The sequence below is a fragment of the Triticum urartu genome, chromosome 7A (assembly GCF_056163025.1).
Source record: "Triticum urartu cultivar PI428250 chromosome 7A, HENAU_Tu73, whole genome shotgun sequence".
In the NCBI taxonomy this organism is placed as follows: Eukaryota; Viridiplantae; Streptophyta; class Magnoliopsida; order Poales; family Poaceae; genus Triticum; species Triticum urartu.
The window spans coordinates 663,119,419-663,139,351 of NC_141879.1; the positions used below are offsets into that span (position 1 = coordinate 663,119,419).

At 43.3% G+C, this 19,933-nt stretch overlaps 1 protein-coding gene across 1 annotated transcript; it reads left to right on the forward strand.

Annotated features, from left to right (window-relative positions):
- The first annotated feature begins 16,151 nt into the window (after window positions 1–16,151).
- LOC125521008 (AUGMIN subunit 2) lies at window positions 16,152–19,090 on the forward strand. The gene is made up of 6 exons (XM_048686054.2): window positions 16,152–16,425; window positions 16,981–17,088; window positions 17,649–17,753; window positions 17,933–18,001; window positions 18,257–18,370; window positions 18,622–19,090. The coding sequence occupies exons 1-6, from the start codon at window positions 16,330–16,332 to the stop codon at window positions 18,916–18,918; spliced, it is 789 nt and encodes a 262-aa protein (XP_048542011.1). The 5' UTR covers window positions 16,152–16,329; the 3' UTR covers window positions 18,919–19,090.
- Window positions 19,091–19,933: the final 843 nt, after the last annotated feature.

The window sequence follows — 19,933 nt, forward strand, 5'->3', positions numbered from 1 at the left end:
CGAGGGTCAAATACCTGGCCTCTCGTAGCTTCTTGATGTCTTCCTCTGTGACGGAGGAAGGCATCCACCGACCTTGAAGGTTGGATCCGGACATGGTTGAAGGTCCGAAGTGCCTGACGCGAGCCTTGGGTGTTGGAACTCGAGGTGGGGGTGTTGGGGAACGTAGTAATTTCAAAAAAATTCCTACGCACACGCAAGATCATGATGATGCATAGCAACGAGAGGGGAAGAGTGTGATCTACGTACCCTTGTAGATCGACAACGGAAGCGTTAACTTGGTTGATGTAGTCGTACGTCTCCACGGCCCGACCGATCAAGCACTGAAACTACGGCACCTCTGAGTTCTAGCACACGTTCAGCTCGATGATGATCCCCGGACTCCGCTCCAGCAAAGTTTCGGGGAAGAGTTCCGTTAGCACGACGGCGTGGTGACGATCTTGATGTACTACCGTCGCAGGGCTTCGCCTAAGCACCGCTACAATATTATCGAGGACTATGGTGGAAGGGGGCACCGCACACGGCTAAGAATATGATCACGTGGATCAACTTCTATGTCTAGGGGTGCCCCTTGCCTCCGTATATAAAGGATCCAAGGGGGGTGCGGCCGGCCCTAGTAGGAGGCGCGCAGGAGGAGTCCTACTCCTACCGGGAGTAGGACTCCCCTCCCTTTCCTTGTCCAAGTAGGAGAGGGGGAAGGAGAGAAGGAAAAGGGGGGGCGCCGCCCCTCCCTCCTTGTCCAATTCGGACTAGGGGGAGAGGGGGCGCGCGGCCTGCCCTGGCAGCCCCTCCTCTTCTCCACTTTAGGCCCATGAGGCCCATTAACCCCCCGGGGGTTCCGGTAACCCCCCGGTGCTCCGGTTTTATCCGAAACTTCCCCGGAACACTTCCGGTGTCCGAATATAGCCGTACAATATATCAATCTTTATGTATCGACCATTTCGAGACTCCTCGTCATGTCCGTGATCACATCCGGGACTCCGAACTAACTTCGGTACATCAAAACTCATAAACTCATAATATAACTGCCATCGAAACCTTCAGCGTGCGGACCCTACGGGTTCGAGAACAATGTAAACATGACCGAGACACGTCTCTGGTCAATAACCAATAGCGGAACCTGGATGCTCATATTGGCTCCTACATATTCTACGAAGATCTTTATCGGTCAGACCGCATAACAACATACGTTGTTCCCTTTGTCATCGGTATGTTACTTGCCCGAGATTCGATCGTCGGTATCCCATACCTAGTTCAATCTCGTTACCGGCAAGTCTCTTTACTCATTCCGTAATACATCATCCCGCAACTAACTCATTAGTTGCAATGCTTGCAAGGCTTCAGTGATGTGCATTACCGAGAGGGCCCAGAGATACCTCTCCGACAATCGGAGTGACAAATCCTAATCTCGAAATACGCCAACCCAACATGTACCTTTGGAGACACCTATAGAGCACCTTTATAATCACCCAGTTACGTTGTGACGTTTGGTAGCACACAAAGTGTTCCTCCGGCAAACGGGAGTTGCATAATCTCATAGTCATAGGAACATGTATAAGTCATGAAGAAAGCAATAGCAACATACTAAACGATCGGGTGCTAAGCTAATGGAATGGGTCATGTCAATCAAATCATTCAACTAATGATGTTATCCCGTTAATCAAATAACAACTCTTTGTCCATGGTTAGGAAACATAACCATCTTTGATTAACGAGCTAGTCAAGTAGAGGCATACTAGTGACACTCTGTTTGTCTATGTATTCACACATGTATTATGTTTCCGGTTAATACAATTCTAGCACGAATAATAAACTTTTATCATGATATAAGGAAATAAATAATAACTTTATTATTGCCTCTAGGGCATATTTCCTTCAGTCTCCCACTTGCACTAGAGTCAATAATCTAGATTACACAGTAATGATTCTAACACCCATGGAGCCTTGGTGCTGATCACGTTTTGCTCGTGGAAGAGGCTTAGTCAACGGGTCTGCAACATTCAGATCCGTATGTATCTTGCAAATCTCTATGTCTCCCACCTAGACTAGATCCCGGATGGAATTGAAGCGTCTCTTGATGTGCTTGGTTCTCTTGTGAAATCTGGATTCCTTCGCCAAGGCAATTGCACCAGTATTGTCACAAAAGATTTTCATTGGACCCGATGCACTAGGTATGACACCTAGATCGGATATGAACTCCTTCATCCAGACTCCTTCATTTGCTGCTTCCGAAGCAGCTATGTATTCCGCTTCACACGTAGATCCCGCCACGACGCTTTGTTTAGAACTGCACCAATTGATAGCTCCACCGTTTAATGTAAATACGTATCCGGTTTGCAATTTAGAATCGTCCGGATCAGTGTCAAAGCTTGCATGAACGTAACCGTTTACGATGAGCTCTTTGTCACCTCCATATACGAGAAACATATCCTTAGTCCTTTTCAGGTACTTCAGGATGTTCTTGACCGCTGTCCAGTGATCCACTCCTGGATTACTTTGGTACCTCCCTGCTAGACTTATAGCAAGGCACACATCAGGTCTGGTACACAGCATTGCATACATGATAGAGCCTATGGCTGAAGCATAGGGAACATCTTTCATTTTCTCTCTATCTTCTGCAGTGGTCGGGCATTGAGTCTGACTCAACTTCACACCTTGTAACACAGGCAAGAACCCTTTCTTTGCTTGATCCATTTTGAACTTCTTCAAAATCTTGTCAAGGTATGTGCTTTGTGAAAGTCCAATTAAACGTCTTGATCTATCTCTATAGATCTTTATGCCTAATATGTAAGCAGCTTCACCGAGGCCTTTCATTGAAAAACTCTTATTCAAGTATCCCTTTATGCTATCTAGAAATTCTATATCATTTCCGATCAGTAATATGTCATCCACATATAATATCAGAAATGCTACAGAGCTCCCACTCACTTTCTTGTAAATACAGGCTTCTCCAAAAGTCTGTATAAAACCAAATGCTTTGATCACACTATCAAAGCGTTTATTCCAACTCTGAGAGGCTTGCACCAGTCCATAAATGGATCGTTGGAGCTTGCACACTTTGTTAGCTCCCTTTGGATCGACAAAACCTTCCGGTTGCATCATATACAACTCTTCTTCCAGAAATCCATTCAGGAATGCAGTTTTGACATCCATCTGCCAAATTTCATAATCATAAAATGCGGCAATTGCTAACATGATTCGGACAGACTTAAGCATCGCTACGGGTGAGAAGGTCTCATCGTAGTCAACCCCTTGAACTTGCCAAAACCCTTTTGCGACAAGTCGAGCTTTGTAGACAGTAATATTATCATCGGCGTCAGTCTTCTTCTTGAAGATCCATTTATTCTCAATTGCTTGCCGATCATTGGGCAAGTCAACCAAAGTCCACACTTTGTTCTTATACATGGATCCCATCTCAGATTTCATGGCTTCAAGCCATTTTGCGGAATCTGGGCTCACCATCACTTCTTCATAGTTTGTAGGTTCATCATGATCTAGTAGCATGACTTCCAGAACAGGATTACCGTACCACTCTGGTGCGGATCTCACTCTGGTTGATCTACGAGGTTTAGTAGTATCTTGTTCTGAAGTTTCATGATCATTATCATTAGCTTCCTCACTAATTGGTGTAGGTGTCACAGAAACAGTTTTCTGTGATGCACTATTTTCCAATAAGGGAGCAGGTACAGTTACCTCGTCAAGTTCTACTTTCCTCCCACTCACTTCTTTCGAGAGAATCTCCTTCTCTAGAAAGGATCCATTCTTAGCAACGAATGTCTTGCCTTCGGATCTGTGATAGAAGGTGTACCCAACCGTCTCCTTTGGGTATCCTATGAAGACACATTTCTCCGATTTGGGTTCGAGCTTATCAGGTTGAAGCTTTTTCACATAAGCATCGCAGCCCCAAACTTTCAGAAATGACAACTTTGGTTTCTTGCCAAACCATAGTTCATAAGGCGTCGTCTCTACGGATTTTGCTCGTGCCCTATTTAACGTGAATGCGTCCGTCTCCAAAGCATAACCCCAAAACGATAGCGGTAAATCAGTAAGAGACATCATAGATTGCACCATATCTAGTAAAGTATGATTACGACGTTCGGACACACCATTACGCTGTGGTGTTCCGGGTGGCGTGAGTTGCGAAACTATTCCGCATTGTTTCAAATGTACACCAAACTCGTAACTCAAATATTCTCCTCCACGATCAGATCGTAGAAACTTTATTTTCTTGTTACGATGATTTTCAACTTCACTCTAAAATTCTTTGAACTTTTCAAACGTTTCAGACTTATGTTTCATTAAGTAGATATACCCATATCTGCTTAAGTCATCTGTGAAGGTGAGAAATAACGATATCCGCCACGAGCCTCAATATTCATCGGACCACATACATCTGTATGTATGATTTCCAACAAATCTGTTGCTCTCTCCATAGTACCAGAGAATGGCGTTTTAGTCATCTTGCCCATGAGGCACGGTTCGCAAGTACCAAGTGATTCATAATCAAGTGGTTCCAAAAGTCCATCAGTATGGAGTTTCTTCATGCGCTTTACACCGATATGACCTAAACGGCGGTGCCACAAATAAGTTGCACTATCATTATCAACTCTGCATCTTTTGGCTTCAACATTATGAATATGTGTGTTACTACTATCGAGATTCAATAAGAATAGACCACTCTTCAAGGGTGCATGACCATAAAAGATATTAATCATATAAATAGAACAACCATTATTCTCTGATTTAAATGAATAACCGTCTCGCATCAAACAAGATCCAGATATAATGTTCATGCTTAACGCTGGCACCAAATAACAATTATTTAGGTCTAATATTAATCCCGAAGGTAGATGTAGAGGTAGCGTGCCGACTGCGATCACATCGACTTTGGAACCGTTTCCCATGCGCATCGTCACCTCGCCCTTAGCCAATCTTCGCTTAATTCGTAGTCCCTGTTTCGAGTTGCAAATATTAGCAACAGAACCAGTATCAAATACCTAGGTGCTACTACGAGCATTAGTAAGGTACACATCAATAACATGTATATCACATATACCTTTGTTCACCTTGCCATCCTTCTTATCTGCCAAATACTTGGGGCAGTTTCGCTTCCGGTGACCAGTCTGCTTGCAGTAGAAGCACTCAGTTTCAGGCTTAGGTCCAGACTTGGGCTTCTTCTCTTGAGCAGCAACTTGCTTGCTGTTCTTCTTGAAGTTCCCCTTCTTCTTCCCTTTGCCCTTTTTCTTGAAACTAGTGGTCTTGTTGACCATCAACACTTGATGCTCCTTTTTGATTTCTACCTCCGCAGCTTTCAGCATTGCAAAGAGCTCGGGAATAGTCTTATTCATCCCTTGCATATTATAGTTCATCACGAAGCTCTTGTAGCTTGGTGGAAGTGATTGGAGAATTCTGTCAATGACGCAATCATCTGGAAGATTAACTCCCATTTGAATCAAGTGATTATTATACCCAGACATTTTGAGTATATGCTCACTGACAGAACTGTTCTCCTCCATCTTGCAGCTATAGAACTTATTGGAGACTTCATATCTCTCAATCCGGGCATTTGCTTGAAATATTAACTTCAACTCCTGGAACATCTCAGATGCTCCATGACGTTCAAAACGTCGTTGAAGTCCTGGTTCTATGCCGTAAAGCATGGCACACTGAACTATCGAGTAGTCATCAGCTTTGCTCTGCCAGACATTCACAACATCTGGTGTTACTCCAGCAGCAGGCCTGGCACCCAGCGGTGCTTCCAGGACGTAATTCTTCTGTGCAGCAATGAGGATAATCCTCAAGTTACGGACCCAGTCCGTGTAATTGCTACCATCATCTTTCAACTTTGCTTTCTCAAGGAACGCATTAAAATTCAATGGAACAACAGCACGGGCCATTTATCTACAATCATACATAAACAAGCAAGATACTATCAGGTACTAAGTTCATGATAAATTTAGGTTCAATTAATCATATTACTTAAAGAACTCCCACTTAGATAGACATCCCTCTAATCCTCTAAGTGATTACGTGATCCAAATCAACTAAACCATGTCCGATCATCACGTGAGATGGAGTAGTTTCATTGGTGAACATCGCTATGTTGATCATATCTACTATATGATTCACGCTCGACCTTTCGGTCTCCGTGTTCTGAGGCCATATCTGTATATGCTTGGCTCGTCAAGTATAACCTGAGTATTCCGCGTGTGCAACTGTTTTGCACCCGTTGTATTTGAACGTAGAGCCTATCACACCCGATCATCACGTGGTGTCTCAGCACGAAGAACTTTCGCAACGATGCATACTCAGGGAGAACACTTCTTGATAATTTAGTGAGAGATCATCTTATAATGCTACCGTCAATCAAAGCAAGATAAGATGCATAAAAGATAAACATCACATGCAATCAATATAAGTGATATGATATGGCCATCATCATCTTGTGCTTGTGATCTCCATCTCCGAAGCACCGTCGTGATCACCATCGTCACCGGCGCGACACCATGATCTCCATCGTAGCATCATTGTCGTCTCGCCAATCTTATGCTTCCATGACTATCGCTACCGCTTAGTGATAAAGTAAAGCATTATAGCGCGATTGCATTGCATACAATAAAGCGACAACCATATGGCTCCTGCCAGTTGCCGATAACTCGGTTACAAAACATGATCATCTCATACAATAAAATTTAGCATCATGTCTTGACCATATCACATCACAACATGCCCTGCAAAAACAAGTTAGACGTCCTCTACTTTGTTGTTGCAAGTTTTACGTGGCTGCTACGGGCTTAAGCAAGAACCAATCTTACCTACGCATCAAAACCACAACAATAGTTTGTCAAGTTGGTGCTGTTTTAACCTTCGCAAGGACCGGGCGTAGCCACACTCGGTTCAACTAAAGTTCGAGAAACTGTCACCCGCAAGCCACCTATGTGCAAAGCACGTCGGGAGAACCGGTCTCGCGTAAGCGTACGCGTAATGTCGGTCCGGGCCGCTTCGTCCAACAATACCGCCGAACCAAAGTATGACATGCTGGTAAGCAGTATGACTTATATCGCCCACAACTCACTTGTGTTCTACTCGTGCATATAACATCAACATATAAAACCTAGGCTCGGATGCCATTGTTGGGGAACGTAGTAATTTCAAAAAAATTCCTACGCACACGCAAGATCATGATGATGCATAGCAACGAGAGGGGAAGAGTGTGATCTACGTACCCTTGTAGATCGACAACGGAAGCGTTAACTTGGTTGATGTAGTCATATGTCTCCACGGCCCGACCGGTCAAGCATCGAAACTACGGCACCTCCGAGTTCTAGCACACGTTCAGCTCGATGACGATCCCCGGACTCCGATCCAGCAAAGTGTCGCGGAAGAGTTCCGTTATCACGACGGCGTGGTGATGATCTTGATGTACTACCGTCGCAGGGCTTCGCCTAAGCACCACTACAATATTATCGAGGACTATGGTGGAAGGGGGCACCGCACACGGCTAAGAATATGATCACGTGGATCAACTTCTGTGTCTAGGGGTGCCCCTTGCCTCCGTATATAAAGGATCCAAGGGGGGTGTGGCCGGCCCTAGTAGGAGGCGCGCAGGAGGAGTCCTACTCCTACCGGGAGTAGGACTCCCCTCCCTTTCCTTGTCCAAGTAGGAGAGGGGGAAGGAGAGAAGGAAAAGGGGGGGCGCCGCCCCTCCCTCCTTGTCCAATTCGGACTAGGGGGAGAGGGAGCGCGCGGCCTGCCCTGGCAGCCCCTCCTCTTCTCCACTTTAGGCCCATGAGGCCCATTAACCCCCCAGGGGGTTCCAGTAACCCCCCGGTGCTCCGGTTTTATCCGAAACTTTCCCGGAACACTTCCGGTGTCCGAATATAGCCGTCCAATATATCAATTTTTATGTCTCGACCATTTCGAGACTCCTCGTCATGTCCGTGATCACATCCGGGACTCCGAACTAACTTCGGTACATCAAAACTCATAAACTCATAATATAACTGTCATCGAAACCTTAAGCGTGCGGACCCTACGGGTTCGAGAACAATGTAGACATGACCGAGACACGTCTCCGGTCAATAACCAATAGAGGAACCTGGATGCTCATATTGGCTCCTACATATTCTACGAAGATCTTTATCGGTCAGACCGCATAACAACATACGTTGTTCCCTTTGTCATCGGTATGTTGCTTGCCCGAGATTCGATCGTCGGTATCCCATACCTAGTTCAATCTCATTACTGGCAAGTCTCTTTACTCGTTCCGTAATACATCATCCCGCAACTAACTCATTAGTTGCAATGCTTGCAAGGCTTCAGTGATGTGCATTACCGAGAGGGCCCAGAGATACCTCTCCGACAATCGGAGTGACAAATCCTAATCTCGAAATACGCCAACCCAACATGTACCTTTGGAGACACCTATAGAGCACCTTTATAATCACCCAGTTACGTTGTGACGTTTGGTAGCACACAAAGTGTTCCTCCGGCAAACGGGAGTTGCATAATCTCATAGTCATAGGAACATGTATAAGTCATGAAGAAAGCAATAGCAACATACTAAACGATCGGGTGCTAAGCTAATGGAATGGGTCATGTCAATCAAATCATTCAACTAATGATGTGATCCCGTTAATCAAATAACAACTCTTTGTCCATGGTTAGGAAACATAACCATCTTTGATTAACGAGCTAGTCAAGTAGAGGCATACTAGTGACACTCTGTTTGTCTATGTATTCACACATGTATTATGTTTCCGGTTAATACAATTCTAGCATGAATAATAAACTTTTATCATGATATAAGGAAATAAATAATAACTTTATTATTGCCTCTAGGGCATATTTCCTTCAGGAGGAAGGATTCGATTGAGTACGAGAGGGAAAAAAAGGGCATGCCTTGGCCTCTTTATAAAGAGGGTGAATGTCAAGCATCCTCCTTGTGCCCGTTTGGGACTTGCCTAAAATCAAGGAGTCATACCAACGGGCATGATTGGGTTACCCATGTTCGTATTGATGAGAATCCCATAATAAGGGGGACACGATCTCTGCTTCGACAAGACGTGTCGAGAAAACCGCCTCGCGATATGTGCAGTGCTGGTTGAGAAAAATGGTTCGAATAATGACCGTGCCATGGCATGATGTCATGTTGCTAAACGTGTCAGCAGATTAGATTTGTGGAAATATTATTCTCTCTACGATGGTATGTGGAACTTGTTTTGCAGAGCCAGACACTATCCTTGTGTTCAAAATCTTCTATGGAGTATTCGGAGGAAGAACCCGCCTTGCAATGCCAAAGACAAATCTGCATGCCGGACTCATCGTCATTGAAGCCTGGTTCAGGGGCTACTGAGGGAGTCCTGGATTGGGGGGTCTCTGGACAGCCGGACTATATCCTTTGGCCGGACTGTTGGACTATGAAGATACAAGATTCAAGACTTCGTCCCGTGTCCGGATAGGACTTTCCTTAGCGTGGAAGGCAAGCTTGGCAATACGGATATGTAGATCTCCTCCCTTGTAACCGACTCTGTGTAACCCTAGCCCCCTCCGGTGTCTATATAAACTGGAGGGTTTAGTCCGTAGGACAACAACAATCATACCATAGGCTAGCTTTTAGGGTTTAGCCTCTACGATCTCGTGGTAGATCAACTCTTGTAATACTCATATCATCAAGATCAATCAAGCAGGACGTAGGGTATTACCTCCATCAAGAGGGCCCGAACCTCGGTAAACATCGTGTCCCCCGCCTCCTGTTACCATCTGCCTTAGACGCACAGTTCGGGACCCCCTACCCGAGATCCGCCGGTTTTGACACCGACACGAGGGATGAGAGTTTATGATGGGTACTTGGTATGTCTTGGCTTGGCGTAGATCTCCCCGGCAACGGCGCCAGAAATCCTTCTTGCTACTCCCTCCATTCCACAATGTAGTGCTTCCTCTATCCCCGTGCTTCAACCTTGACCGTAAATTTAACTACCAAGACCGATTGCGGCGGGAGCAAAAATTATATCAGTGAATTCGTATTCGAAAGAAGTTTTCAATTATATAAATTTTTCTCCCGCTGCAGTTGGTCTCGTTGGTTAAATTTATAGTCAAAGTTGGACCTCAGGAAGCGCGGGCGCACTATATTTTGGAATGAAGGGAGTACCTCTTGAGCTTGCGTTGGTTTTTCCCTTGAAGAGGAAAGGGTGATGTAGAAAATTAGTGTAAGTATTTCCCTCAGTTTTGATAACCAAGGTATCAATCCAGTAGGAGACAATGCAAGAAGCCACCGAATACCTACACAAACAAACACCAACTTGCAACTAACACGACAAAGGGGTCGTCAATCCCTTCACGGTTATTCACAAAGTGAGATCTGATAGAGATGGATAAACGGTAAAGTAATATTTTTGGTTTATGGAACAGAAAGTAAAAGATTGCAAAAGAAAGTAAATAGGAACTAGAATTGTAGATCGGAAACTTATCTGATGGAAAATAGACCCGGGGGCCATAGGTTTCACTAGAGGCTTCTCTCAAGAAAGGAATTATTACGGTGGGTTAACAAATTACTGCTGAGCAATTGATAGAAAAGCGCAAAGTTATGACGATATCTAAGGCAATGATCATGAATATAGGGATCATGTCCGTGTCAAGTAGACCGAAACGATTCTGGATCTACTACTATTACTCCACACATCGACCGACTCCTGCCAGCATCTAGAGTATTAAGTTCATAAGAACATAGTAACGCATTAAGTAAGATGACATGATGTAGAAGGATTAACTCAAGCAATATGATGAAAACCCCATCTTGTTATCCTCGATGGCAACAATACAATACGTGTCGGTTCCCCTTCTGTCACTAGGATCGAGCACCGCAAGATTGAACCCAAAGCTAAGCACTTCTCCCATTGCAAGAAAAACCAATCTAGTTGGCCAAACCGAATCGATAGTTCGAAGAGACTTGCAAAGATATAAAATCATGCATATAAGAATTCAGAGGAGATTCAAATAATATGCATAGATAAGCTGATCATAAATCCACAATTCACCGGATCTCGGCAAACACACCGCAAAAGAGTATTACATCGAATAGATCTCCAAGAACATCGAGGAGAACATGGTATTGAGAATAAAAGAGAGAGAGAGAGAGAAAGTCATCTAGCTACTAGCTATGGACCCGTAGGTCTGTGGTAAACTACTCACGCTTCATCGGAGAGGCAATGGTGTTGATGTAGAAGCCCTTCATGATCGAATCCCCCTCCGGCAGGATGCCGGAAAAAGGCCCCAAGATGGGATCTCACGGGTACATAAGGTTGCGGTGGTGGAAAAGTGGTTTCGTGGCTCCCCTGGAAGTTTTCAGGGTATAAGAGTATATATATAGGAGGAAGATCTAGGTCAGGAGGCCACCGAGGGGCCCACAAGGTTGGGGGCCCATCCCACCCCCCTAGGCGCACCCTCCACCCTTGTGGCCGTCTCGTGGCTCTTCCGACTTGCACTCCAAGTCTCCTGGGTGTCTTCTGGTCCAAGAAAGATCATCGCGAAAGTTTTATTCCGTTTGGACTCCGTTTGGTATTCCTTTTCCATGAAACTCTAAACAAAGAAAAAACAGAAACTGGCACTGGGCTCTAGGTTAATAGGTTAGTCCCAAAAACCATATAAAATAGCATATTAATGCATATAAAACATCCAAAATAGATAATAAAATAGCATGGAACAATAAAAAATTATAGATAAGTTGGAGACGTATCACGTTGCACTCATTTTTATTGTTTCGAAAACTACAAGTAGTCAGTTTTTACATAGAGGAACAAGGATTTTGCACATTGTTATGTTTCTCCAACTTTTCAAGCTTGCACATTCTAGCAATAACTAGCAACTATAGTTATGTGTTTTTTTCTCCGGATACAACTTTTTGACAGTAGTTGCACAAAGGCAGCACAACATTTGCACAAAAGTGTCATAGAATTGCACAAACTTTCCATACCAGTTGGACAAATTGTGAGCATTCCACTCACACAAAACACAAGTTTGACAAAATTTAGCATACAAGCTGGATAAAAATGTAGCATACGAGTTGCACACAAGTAGTATCAAAGTCGCAACAAGCATCATAGTAGTTGCACAATATTAGAACATTCAGGCAGTAGCTACATTTTATTGACCATTTCTTTTTGTTTATCTATCTACAATGTGCAGGTCTGACAAGAAGGGGATGGCATGATTTTCTGCAGATTAATGCAAGTGAACATATCAAGCAAGGTCTGGTACAGCAACATCAAAGATAGAACCAAAATCAGATTTCAACTATATTTGTCTATGGCTATTTAGTTAGATTTGCATAGTTAGAACAACGGTTTGATGGAAGTGTGTTTCAGGTTGTGATGGCAGTGTGTGAACCTATTTTTTCTTAAGACCTATATTTGCAGATTGTATCAGAACATATCGTATATCGTGCGTCATCGTATATTGGCTATTTTCTTCCATATTTGTCAAGTTCCTGCCAAGTTTTTTATTCATGCCTTTTTTATTTTTTTTCCGTTTGCATAGTTTGTGCGTATAGTTGGATGCCACAACTGAGTTAGTTGCACAAAATAGGTTTAGAGTTGCATAATCTACTGAGCTGGCACACATCACTACTTCAGTTGGCTACTTTATCTGGCTTAGTTGCACAGAAGCAACCTACTGATTGCACAGCTTCTCTTCAACCACACTATGCAGGATTTGTTTGATTGTTTAGATCAAATACATGAATCAAAGATGTGTGCAACGAAATCAGTACAAGGGCAAGTCTACAAGAGGAATCAAGATGCTCACCTCTGGATTCCCTCTCTCTTCCTCCAGGTACATTTTTCCTCCTTTTGATCTGGTTTTTTCTTAGTCTTCCTTCTGATCTCTAAGCCCTCTTCTCTTCTCTTTCTTTGTTCCTGGGGCCGCCATGTTCTTCCTCCTGGCGATGAAGGATTTCACCCCTGGGAAGATCCTTCTTTCGTGGGGAAGAAGTAGCTTGGGGCCAGTTGGCCTTGATCCAACACACGAAAGGGGTGGGGAGGGTGGGTTCGATCGCGGGTGCACGTGATCCCGCGGCCGGCTGTCCCCGCGAGCGGTTTCGGGAGCTTTTCTGATTGATAGCGACCGTTTTGCGCGGGCGGGTGGGTGGGTTCCTTTTTCGGTTCGGGGGGACCAGGTGGTTTCCTTTTTGGGTGGGCGCTCGCTAGCGATCCCAAGGCGGCCATTAATGTTATCTTTCGCATAAACATATTTCAAAGAAATAGCACACTAGTGTGTCACAATGTAATACAATCACCAGAAACAAACAAGGGCATTCATGTATAGGTAACATCATCCCTGAGTGCACGCTGATTTGAATTCTTGGGGTCGCGATACTCTGGGACCAAAAGGGAGAATCAACAAATCAAACAAAGAACTCGAAAAGCTGATGATTGGTCCAATAAATGTCGAGCCCTGTTCATGGAAAAAGGAAATTTTAGTCCTCATTGAAAATCTTATGGATCAAGAAGAATTTTCTTGGTCACATGGAGGTCGAGCGGATTGGTTGATGCATGGGGATCACACTAGTTCATTTTTCCATAATGCAGCAGGCGCCATAAAAATGCAACAATATTAAGAAAGTTCTTGATGACACACGTGTTTGGCGGCAAAGTACATAATTGAAGGATCATCTCACGAGTTATTTTATAATCTTTTCACCTTAGAAGTTTTACAACCGAATCATTAAGTTTTATCTCTTATTTGAAGAAGAGTGACTATGAAGATGAATAATGCCCTTCTCGCCCCTTATCACGCTGAAAATGTTTGAAAGGCTCTTTTTGATATTGGTGATTTAAAAGCTCCAGGACCAGATAGACTCCATGCTATTTTTTATAAGATATTTTGATCTATGTTAGGGGATGAGGTTCTACAGGTCGTGTTGCACTATTCCGTCTTGATGGAATGATACTGTGAGTGTGATGATGCCTAAGGTTTATTCTCATGAGAAGGTAACCCAATTTAGACCGATCAATTTATGTATCGTGTTGTACAAGATTATCTCAAAAATGGTTGTTGCTCGGTTGAAGGTTTTTCTGCCAGAAATTATTAGCCTGGCTGAAAGTACATTTGTGCCTGCAAGAATGATCACGGACAATGTTTTAGTGGCTTATGAGTGTTTTCATACTACAAATAATAAGACGAACACAAAGAGGTTTTGTGCGCTATCAAACTTGACATGCACAAAGTTTATGACCGGGTTGAGTGGACTTTCTTGAAGCGCATTATGTTGAAACTTGGATTCCAAGGGACTTGGGTTTTTTATTATCCAATGTGTCTCCACTTTCGAATATCGGGTTCACATTAATGCAGAAGAAAGTGATAGCTTTAAGGCTACAAGAGGATTAAGACAGGGATATCCTTTATCTCCTTATCTATTATTGATATGAACAGAGCTTGTGACTTCTCTATTGGCGCATGTAGAGGAAAATAAAAATATTTTTGGAGTGAAGGTTTGTAGAGATGCCCTCTATTACAAATCTTCTCTTTGTTGATGACTCGTTTATCCTCATGAAAGCTAATCTTCACAATGTCGAGGCTTTGAAATCAAATCTTGATTCAGATTGTGTCATTCAGGGAAAATGGTGAGCATTGATAAATCTAGCATCTTATTTAGTCTTAATACAAGAGTGAAAACCACAGAACAAATTTGCTCCAACCTGAATATCATGACCGAGGCTCTCAATGACAAAAAAATGGATTTGTTGCTACACAATGTGGTTTCGATTAGACTACATGTTTTCAATATTTGATTCATGGTATTATTATGACAATTAGTGGATGGAAAGAAAAATACTTATCCGTTCTTCTCAAGTCTATTGTTCAAGCTAGTCCTAACTATGCTATGTCTATCTTTAAAATTCCTGAAGAAATGCAAAGGAATTATTGACATAATGTCACATTTTTGGGAGATGAGGACAACCAGAGGAGGATGCACTAAATGTCTTGGTGAAAAATGTTTGTCCCCCAAAAATAGGAGGGACGGCTTTGCGTTGTTAGAATTAATCTAAGGCCACTATCTATCCATCGAGGACAAGCAATCACACAAACATAAGCACGACAACGAGATTTGTTAGCGAGGTTCAGCAACATAGCTACATCCCTGGGACGTGCTACCAGTGCTCCTCCTAAAAGCACAAGTGCTCCCTGGGTGATTTTGGCAATTAATGTCAACATATTTTTTGTTGGACTAATACCTTTCACCTAGTGTATTTCAGATCAGTTCAACAATGACATGGCAAGGACAAGATGATGTGAAACCCCTTCAATATGCTAAGGATAAAGATTGGCAAAAGCTCAAGACTCTTCATTTCTATTTTAGTGATCCAAGATCACATTGAGTCCATAGGAAAGCCAATATATTAAAAGGGGATGAGGTGTTGCTTAATGGTCTACTTGCTCAAGTGCTTAGTGATATTGCTCCAAAACCCTCAGACACTTTCTCATTTTCACATTTGTCCAAAACTCAAAGTCAAACTCGGCCCCACCGATTTGATCTATCCGGCGCCACCGAGTTTATTTGACCTAGCCACTGCCAGAAACCCTAGATAGTTCGGTCACACCGATACGAATTTCAGTCTCAGCGAGATAGCCTTGCAAACTCTCTATTGCCTATTGTAATTATTTCGGTCTCACCAAAATATGCAATCGGTCCCACTGAGAAAGGACGAACTAGCTACATAGCTAGAGGTGTACTACCTACTGTGTAATTTAAAGGCTCTCGCTTTTGAATTGCATGAAGAGGCCGATGGCTCATACAAGTTGAATCGTCGATGCATTTCATTGCGTGGTAAAATGTGTGAATCATCATGCATAGAGCTAATTACTCCTGCTATTACTCTAGATTTACTATTCATGTTCCATCATGTAAGCAATGTGCAAGAATTGAGCCCAATTATACTAGATGGAGTTTACATTCAACACCCTTTGTAATATTTTTGTGGAGATGATTAAACATGGTCGGCAGTGGATAATTATCCACCGACAGTAATAGACCGCACCTAAAATTAGAAAAATAGACTTAACTCGTGACCGAAGAAGGGCGCACCAACGCGCGTGTCACACTCTAGTATTAATGATACACCATACTAGTGCTACTAGTATTAACCATGCTCTAATTTTTTTTATTGCGATGAAGACCGAAGAGCGAGCATAGGGAAGCTCAGCAGCATTTTGACATTTGGAGGCATTTCGGTTCAAAAACGGTAGTACTCCGTACTCGACTTACAGCAAACGCTCAACCGGCCGGCGAGGCGAAATCGCAACGCGCACCAGCTCACCCAACAACCGGTCGAGGCCATGGCGGCGGCGCAGAAGCCGGCGAAGCGGCTCGGTGGCATGGCGGAGGCGCTCGCCATCGCCGGGGACCTCGGCTTCCCGGCCCCTCCCGCGCAGGTTACCCCCACCCCTTGGCTGCGTCTCCTGTCAATTCGTCTCTTCCGCCGCCATTTCGCGAGATCCGAATCTCCCGGTCGAATTCTTGTTCCTTTCAGGTAATTTGTAGGGTTCTGTTCCTGGTAAATCGTGCCCGGGGATTGTGAAATGCAGGTTTGGAACAGAGTGCCGCACCTGAATTAGACCCTATCACTGCAATTTCTGCATGGTTTGAACAGGCTAAGCGGGTAGGTTCAGGGGAGTCCAGTACGCTTTGCTAGCCCTGAGAGGAACATCTATGGGGAATTATCCCCTCTTAAGTTTGGTGACTATAACCTGTAGGGTTCTTTATCTAATGAAACCTATCTTGGAGTTAGTTTTAATCCATCTAAAACTGTTAGCTGTAAGATTGCTATATATCCCTCTGTTTTGTTGCGCTTTCTAGCTCCATGAAATTTACAGTGCTCCGTATCACTAAAAGTGATGGTGATGAAATGACCATTCTTTTTATTTCGCAGGATATGGTCATGTATGCTTCTTAAGTCTTTACACTTTTTTTGTCACTTACCATTGCAGGAAGATCAGAACACCGACAAAAGTGATGACCTGGTGAGGGTATTAAGGGAGCTGACGGTCGTGCAGCGGAACATTGCCAATTTGCAAGTCGAGCTACAAGGCAGAAAGGTAATGGGTTGACGACCAGTTGCTGCTGTTTGTATGTTTACAACAATTCTGTGCGATGCCAATGCTTGTTGGTTAACTTTTCAGATCCCTTACTACACATATTACTTGGGCTTTTGATCAACGCTTTTAGATTTCATCAATTTCTTTCGCTTTAGTGAATATCCTTTTCATTCTGTTACAATGGTGGCGAAAGTATATTAATAACATGGATCAGTTTTTTCTTCTTAAGTGAAAATAATAATTTTATATCTGTCTATGAATCTGATTGCTGCTCACACTTGCTGTACCTAGGCTTTGATGTTTGAAAAATGAATTGCAACGCCCAGGTCTCCGCTCTAAATGTGCAAGGTTAAAGCTTTTAACTGGTGACGTATAAAACTTTAAACTGTTTACGCCCCATTAAATGTTATTACAAGCAAAATAGCAAGCGCCCAATTTGTATTTCACCTGTAAACTTCGTTATATATCGTCTCCAAATGATGGTGTATTCAGTTTTCTGGGCTTTTGATTTGTGTCAGTTATCTTCGTTGATCATACTGATGAACTTTTGATTATCGCAGGATGATAAAAACATTGCTCATTTGACTCATGTTAGTGAAATGGAAAAGAAGTGTGAATCGTTGGCCAGAATTACTGCTATTTTGAAAGATGTTATTCAAAACAAGGTACTGGAAGTCAGAAATCACTAGTTTTATTTTACTTGATTCCTTTCTTTCTTGGGACTACCTGTTACTCAGGTTATTGTATGAACAAAGTTCTGCCTGTGCTGTTGACTGCTCCATATACCATATAAATTGACCAATTACAAGATCTGGATATCAAAATAACAACCCTTTTCTGTCAGGACCGCATTATTGCCCGTCTGCAGCAACCTTATTCGCTTGATTGCATTCCTGTTGAAGCTGAATACCAGGTCGGGTTCTTGATCCTTTTGATTTCAGTTTTTTATAGAAAATATATCATTAACTCATTCATGCAAACTAAAAATGGTGTATCTAGTAGAAACCCACAACCAGTTTTCCGATTCTTGGCCTTCTTTACAATGTATTGATTTATGGAGGAGAATCTTAGCTGCATCTGCTTGGGTGATTTCTGTACAAAGGAATGTGTGGTTTCTTGGGCGAACGTGTTGTAATATTTGCTACTCACTGTACTTGCTTCTCCTCAGAAACAATTCTCGGAGCTGCTTCTGAAAGCGGCAAGTGACTATGGGGCATTGACAGCATCAGTTGGAGATTTCCAGTGGAGTCAAAACTTCAGAGAGTCGCCTGCTGTATGGGGTGTAAGTTAAAAATACTCCTTCTGGTAATTAAATTAGTAGCCATAGTGAATTTATCCTCCGCAAAACACCTTCCACTACAGACGCAAATATTAATGCTACCATTGTCAAATCCAGAGATGACAAATGATTTATCATGTTAGTGTAGAATGACTTTGCGCATTCTGATTGCATTGTCTTATGGCAACTATTTCTTGTCTACGCATTATACCATGTCAACATAGGCTTAATCGCTATCTTTTATCTCCGTGAAGGAAATGCTACGACCGATACCTGCTGCGCTTGCATCCTGCACCCGGTTCTTCGAGGCCATGTCTGCGATGAGGGAATCCTTTTCTACTCTTCAAACACTACGTGTTGGTCCTTCTCTGTCAATGACCCCAGGTGGCTCCAGTGATGATTCAAAGTTCTTGACGCCACCTCAGTGGAGAGAGGGCTCGATGCTCAATAGCTGGAACCAAGTGGACGACGTAAACCCTGAAAGTGATGGACTCGACAGTGTCAACCAGAGGAGGCTATCATGGCCATCCTCTATTAACAGGGACCTGTAGGTCACAGCTCACCAAGCTAATACCCACATGTTTGCATTCTGTATAAATAGGATTGCCGAGGCTTGTCTTCGGTTTCATTCTGTGCGGTTTCTTCTGGTCGCTGGCAAAAGCTATTATGAGAAATTGGAACTAAGTAAATTACCAGTTGGCTATCCAACAGTAGATTGCAATAGTTGCCACGCTTGTATTGATGTCGCGAGCCTGTACACTGCATCTTGCTCATGTCTTTTGGATCCATTGGGATGGAAATGCACGGATAAAACAAGATAACCGTCATCCAGAAGCGGAGTTTAACCAAAAACAACATCATGCTCATATCTTCAACACAAAAATCATTACATGTCGGTACCACTCCTTCAAATTGTGCGCTGCTCCAATGGACACTAGGGGTGTGTTTGGTTGAGGAACCAAGTGGAATGGAATGTAATGGTTACATTCCACTGGAATGAAACGGTTATGTTCTTGTGTTTGGTAGAGATAACGAGATGGAATGGAATGGTTCCATCTTGGTGTTTGGTTGAGCAGATAAAATATTAGAATGCCAAGATCTCTGCCCGCATCATCTCTCAAAAGGATCTCACCTTTTCATATCTCATTTGATTATCTTCCATGAGCACGATTCTCCTCGGCCCCATCTCTTGCCTCAACTGGTTCTTGTCAAGAAACCTAAACCTACCCATGTCGTCCTTGTGCTTCTCATTCTCTTTTGTCTCTTTGCCACATCGTCATATTCTGTTGTTGCTTCTTCTCCGCCAACTCTAACTTTTTTTGCATAGCTTGAGCCGACATCTCCTTTGCATTAGGCGAATTCATCAATCTTGTCTTTCATTGCCACAACCTTTCCATCTCTTTTGAGCTTCTTCTTTGCCCTCTTCCTCCCATCGGGCCGCCCCTTGATAGACTCCAAAGAAGCATTCCTAGTTTCCTTTTATCTTCATCGTCACTTTCAAGATTTAGAGAGGAAGAGGTGCTTGACCTCGGTCTCTTCTATGAAGCCTCATCATTCCTCTTCCTC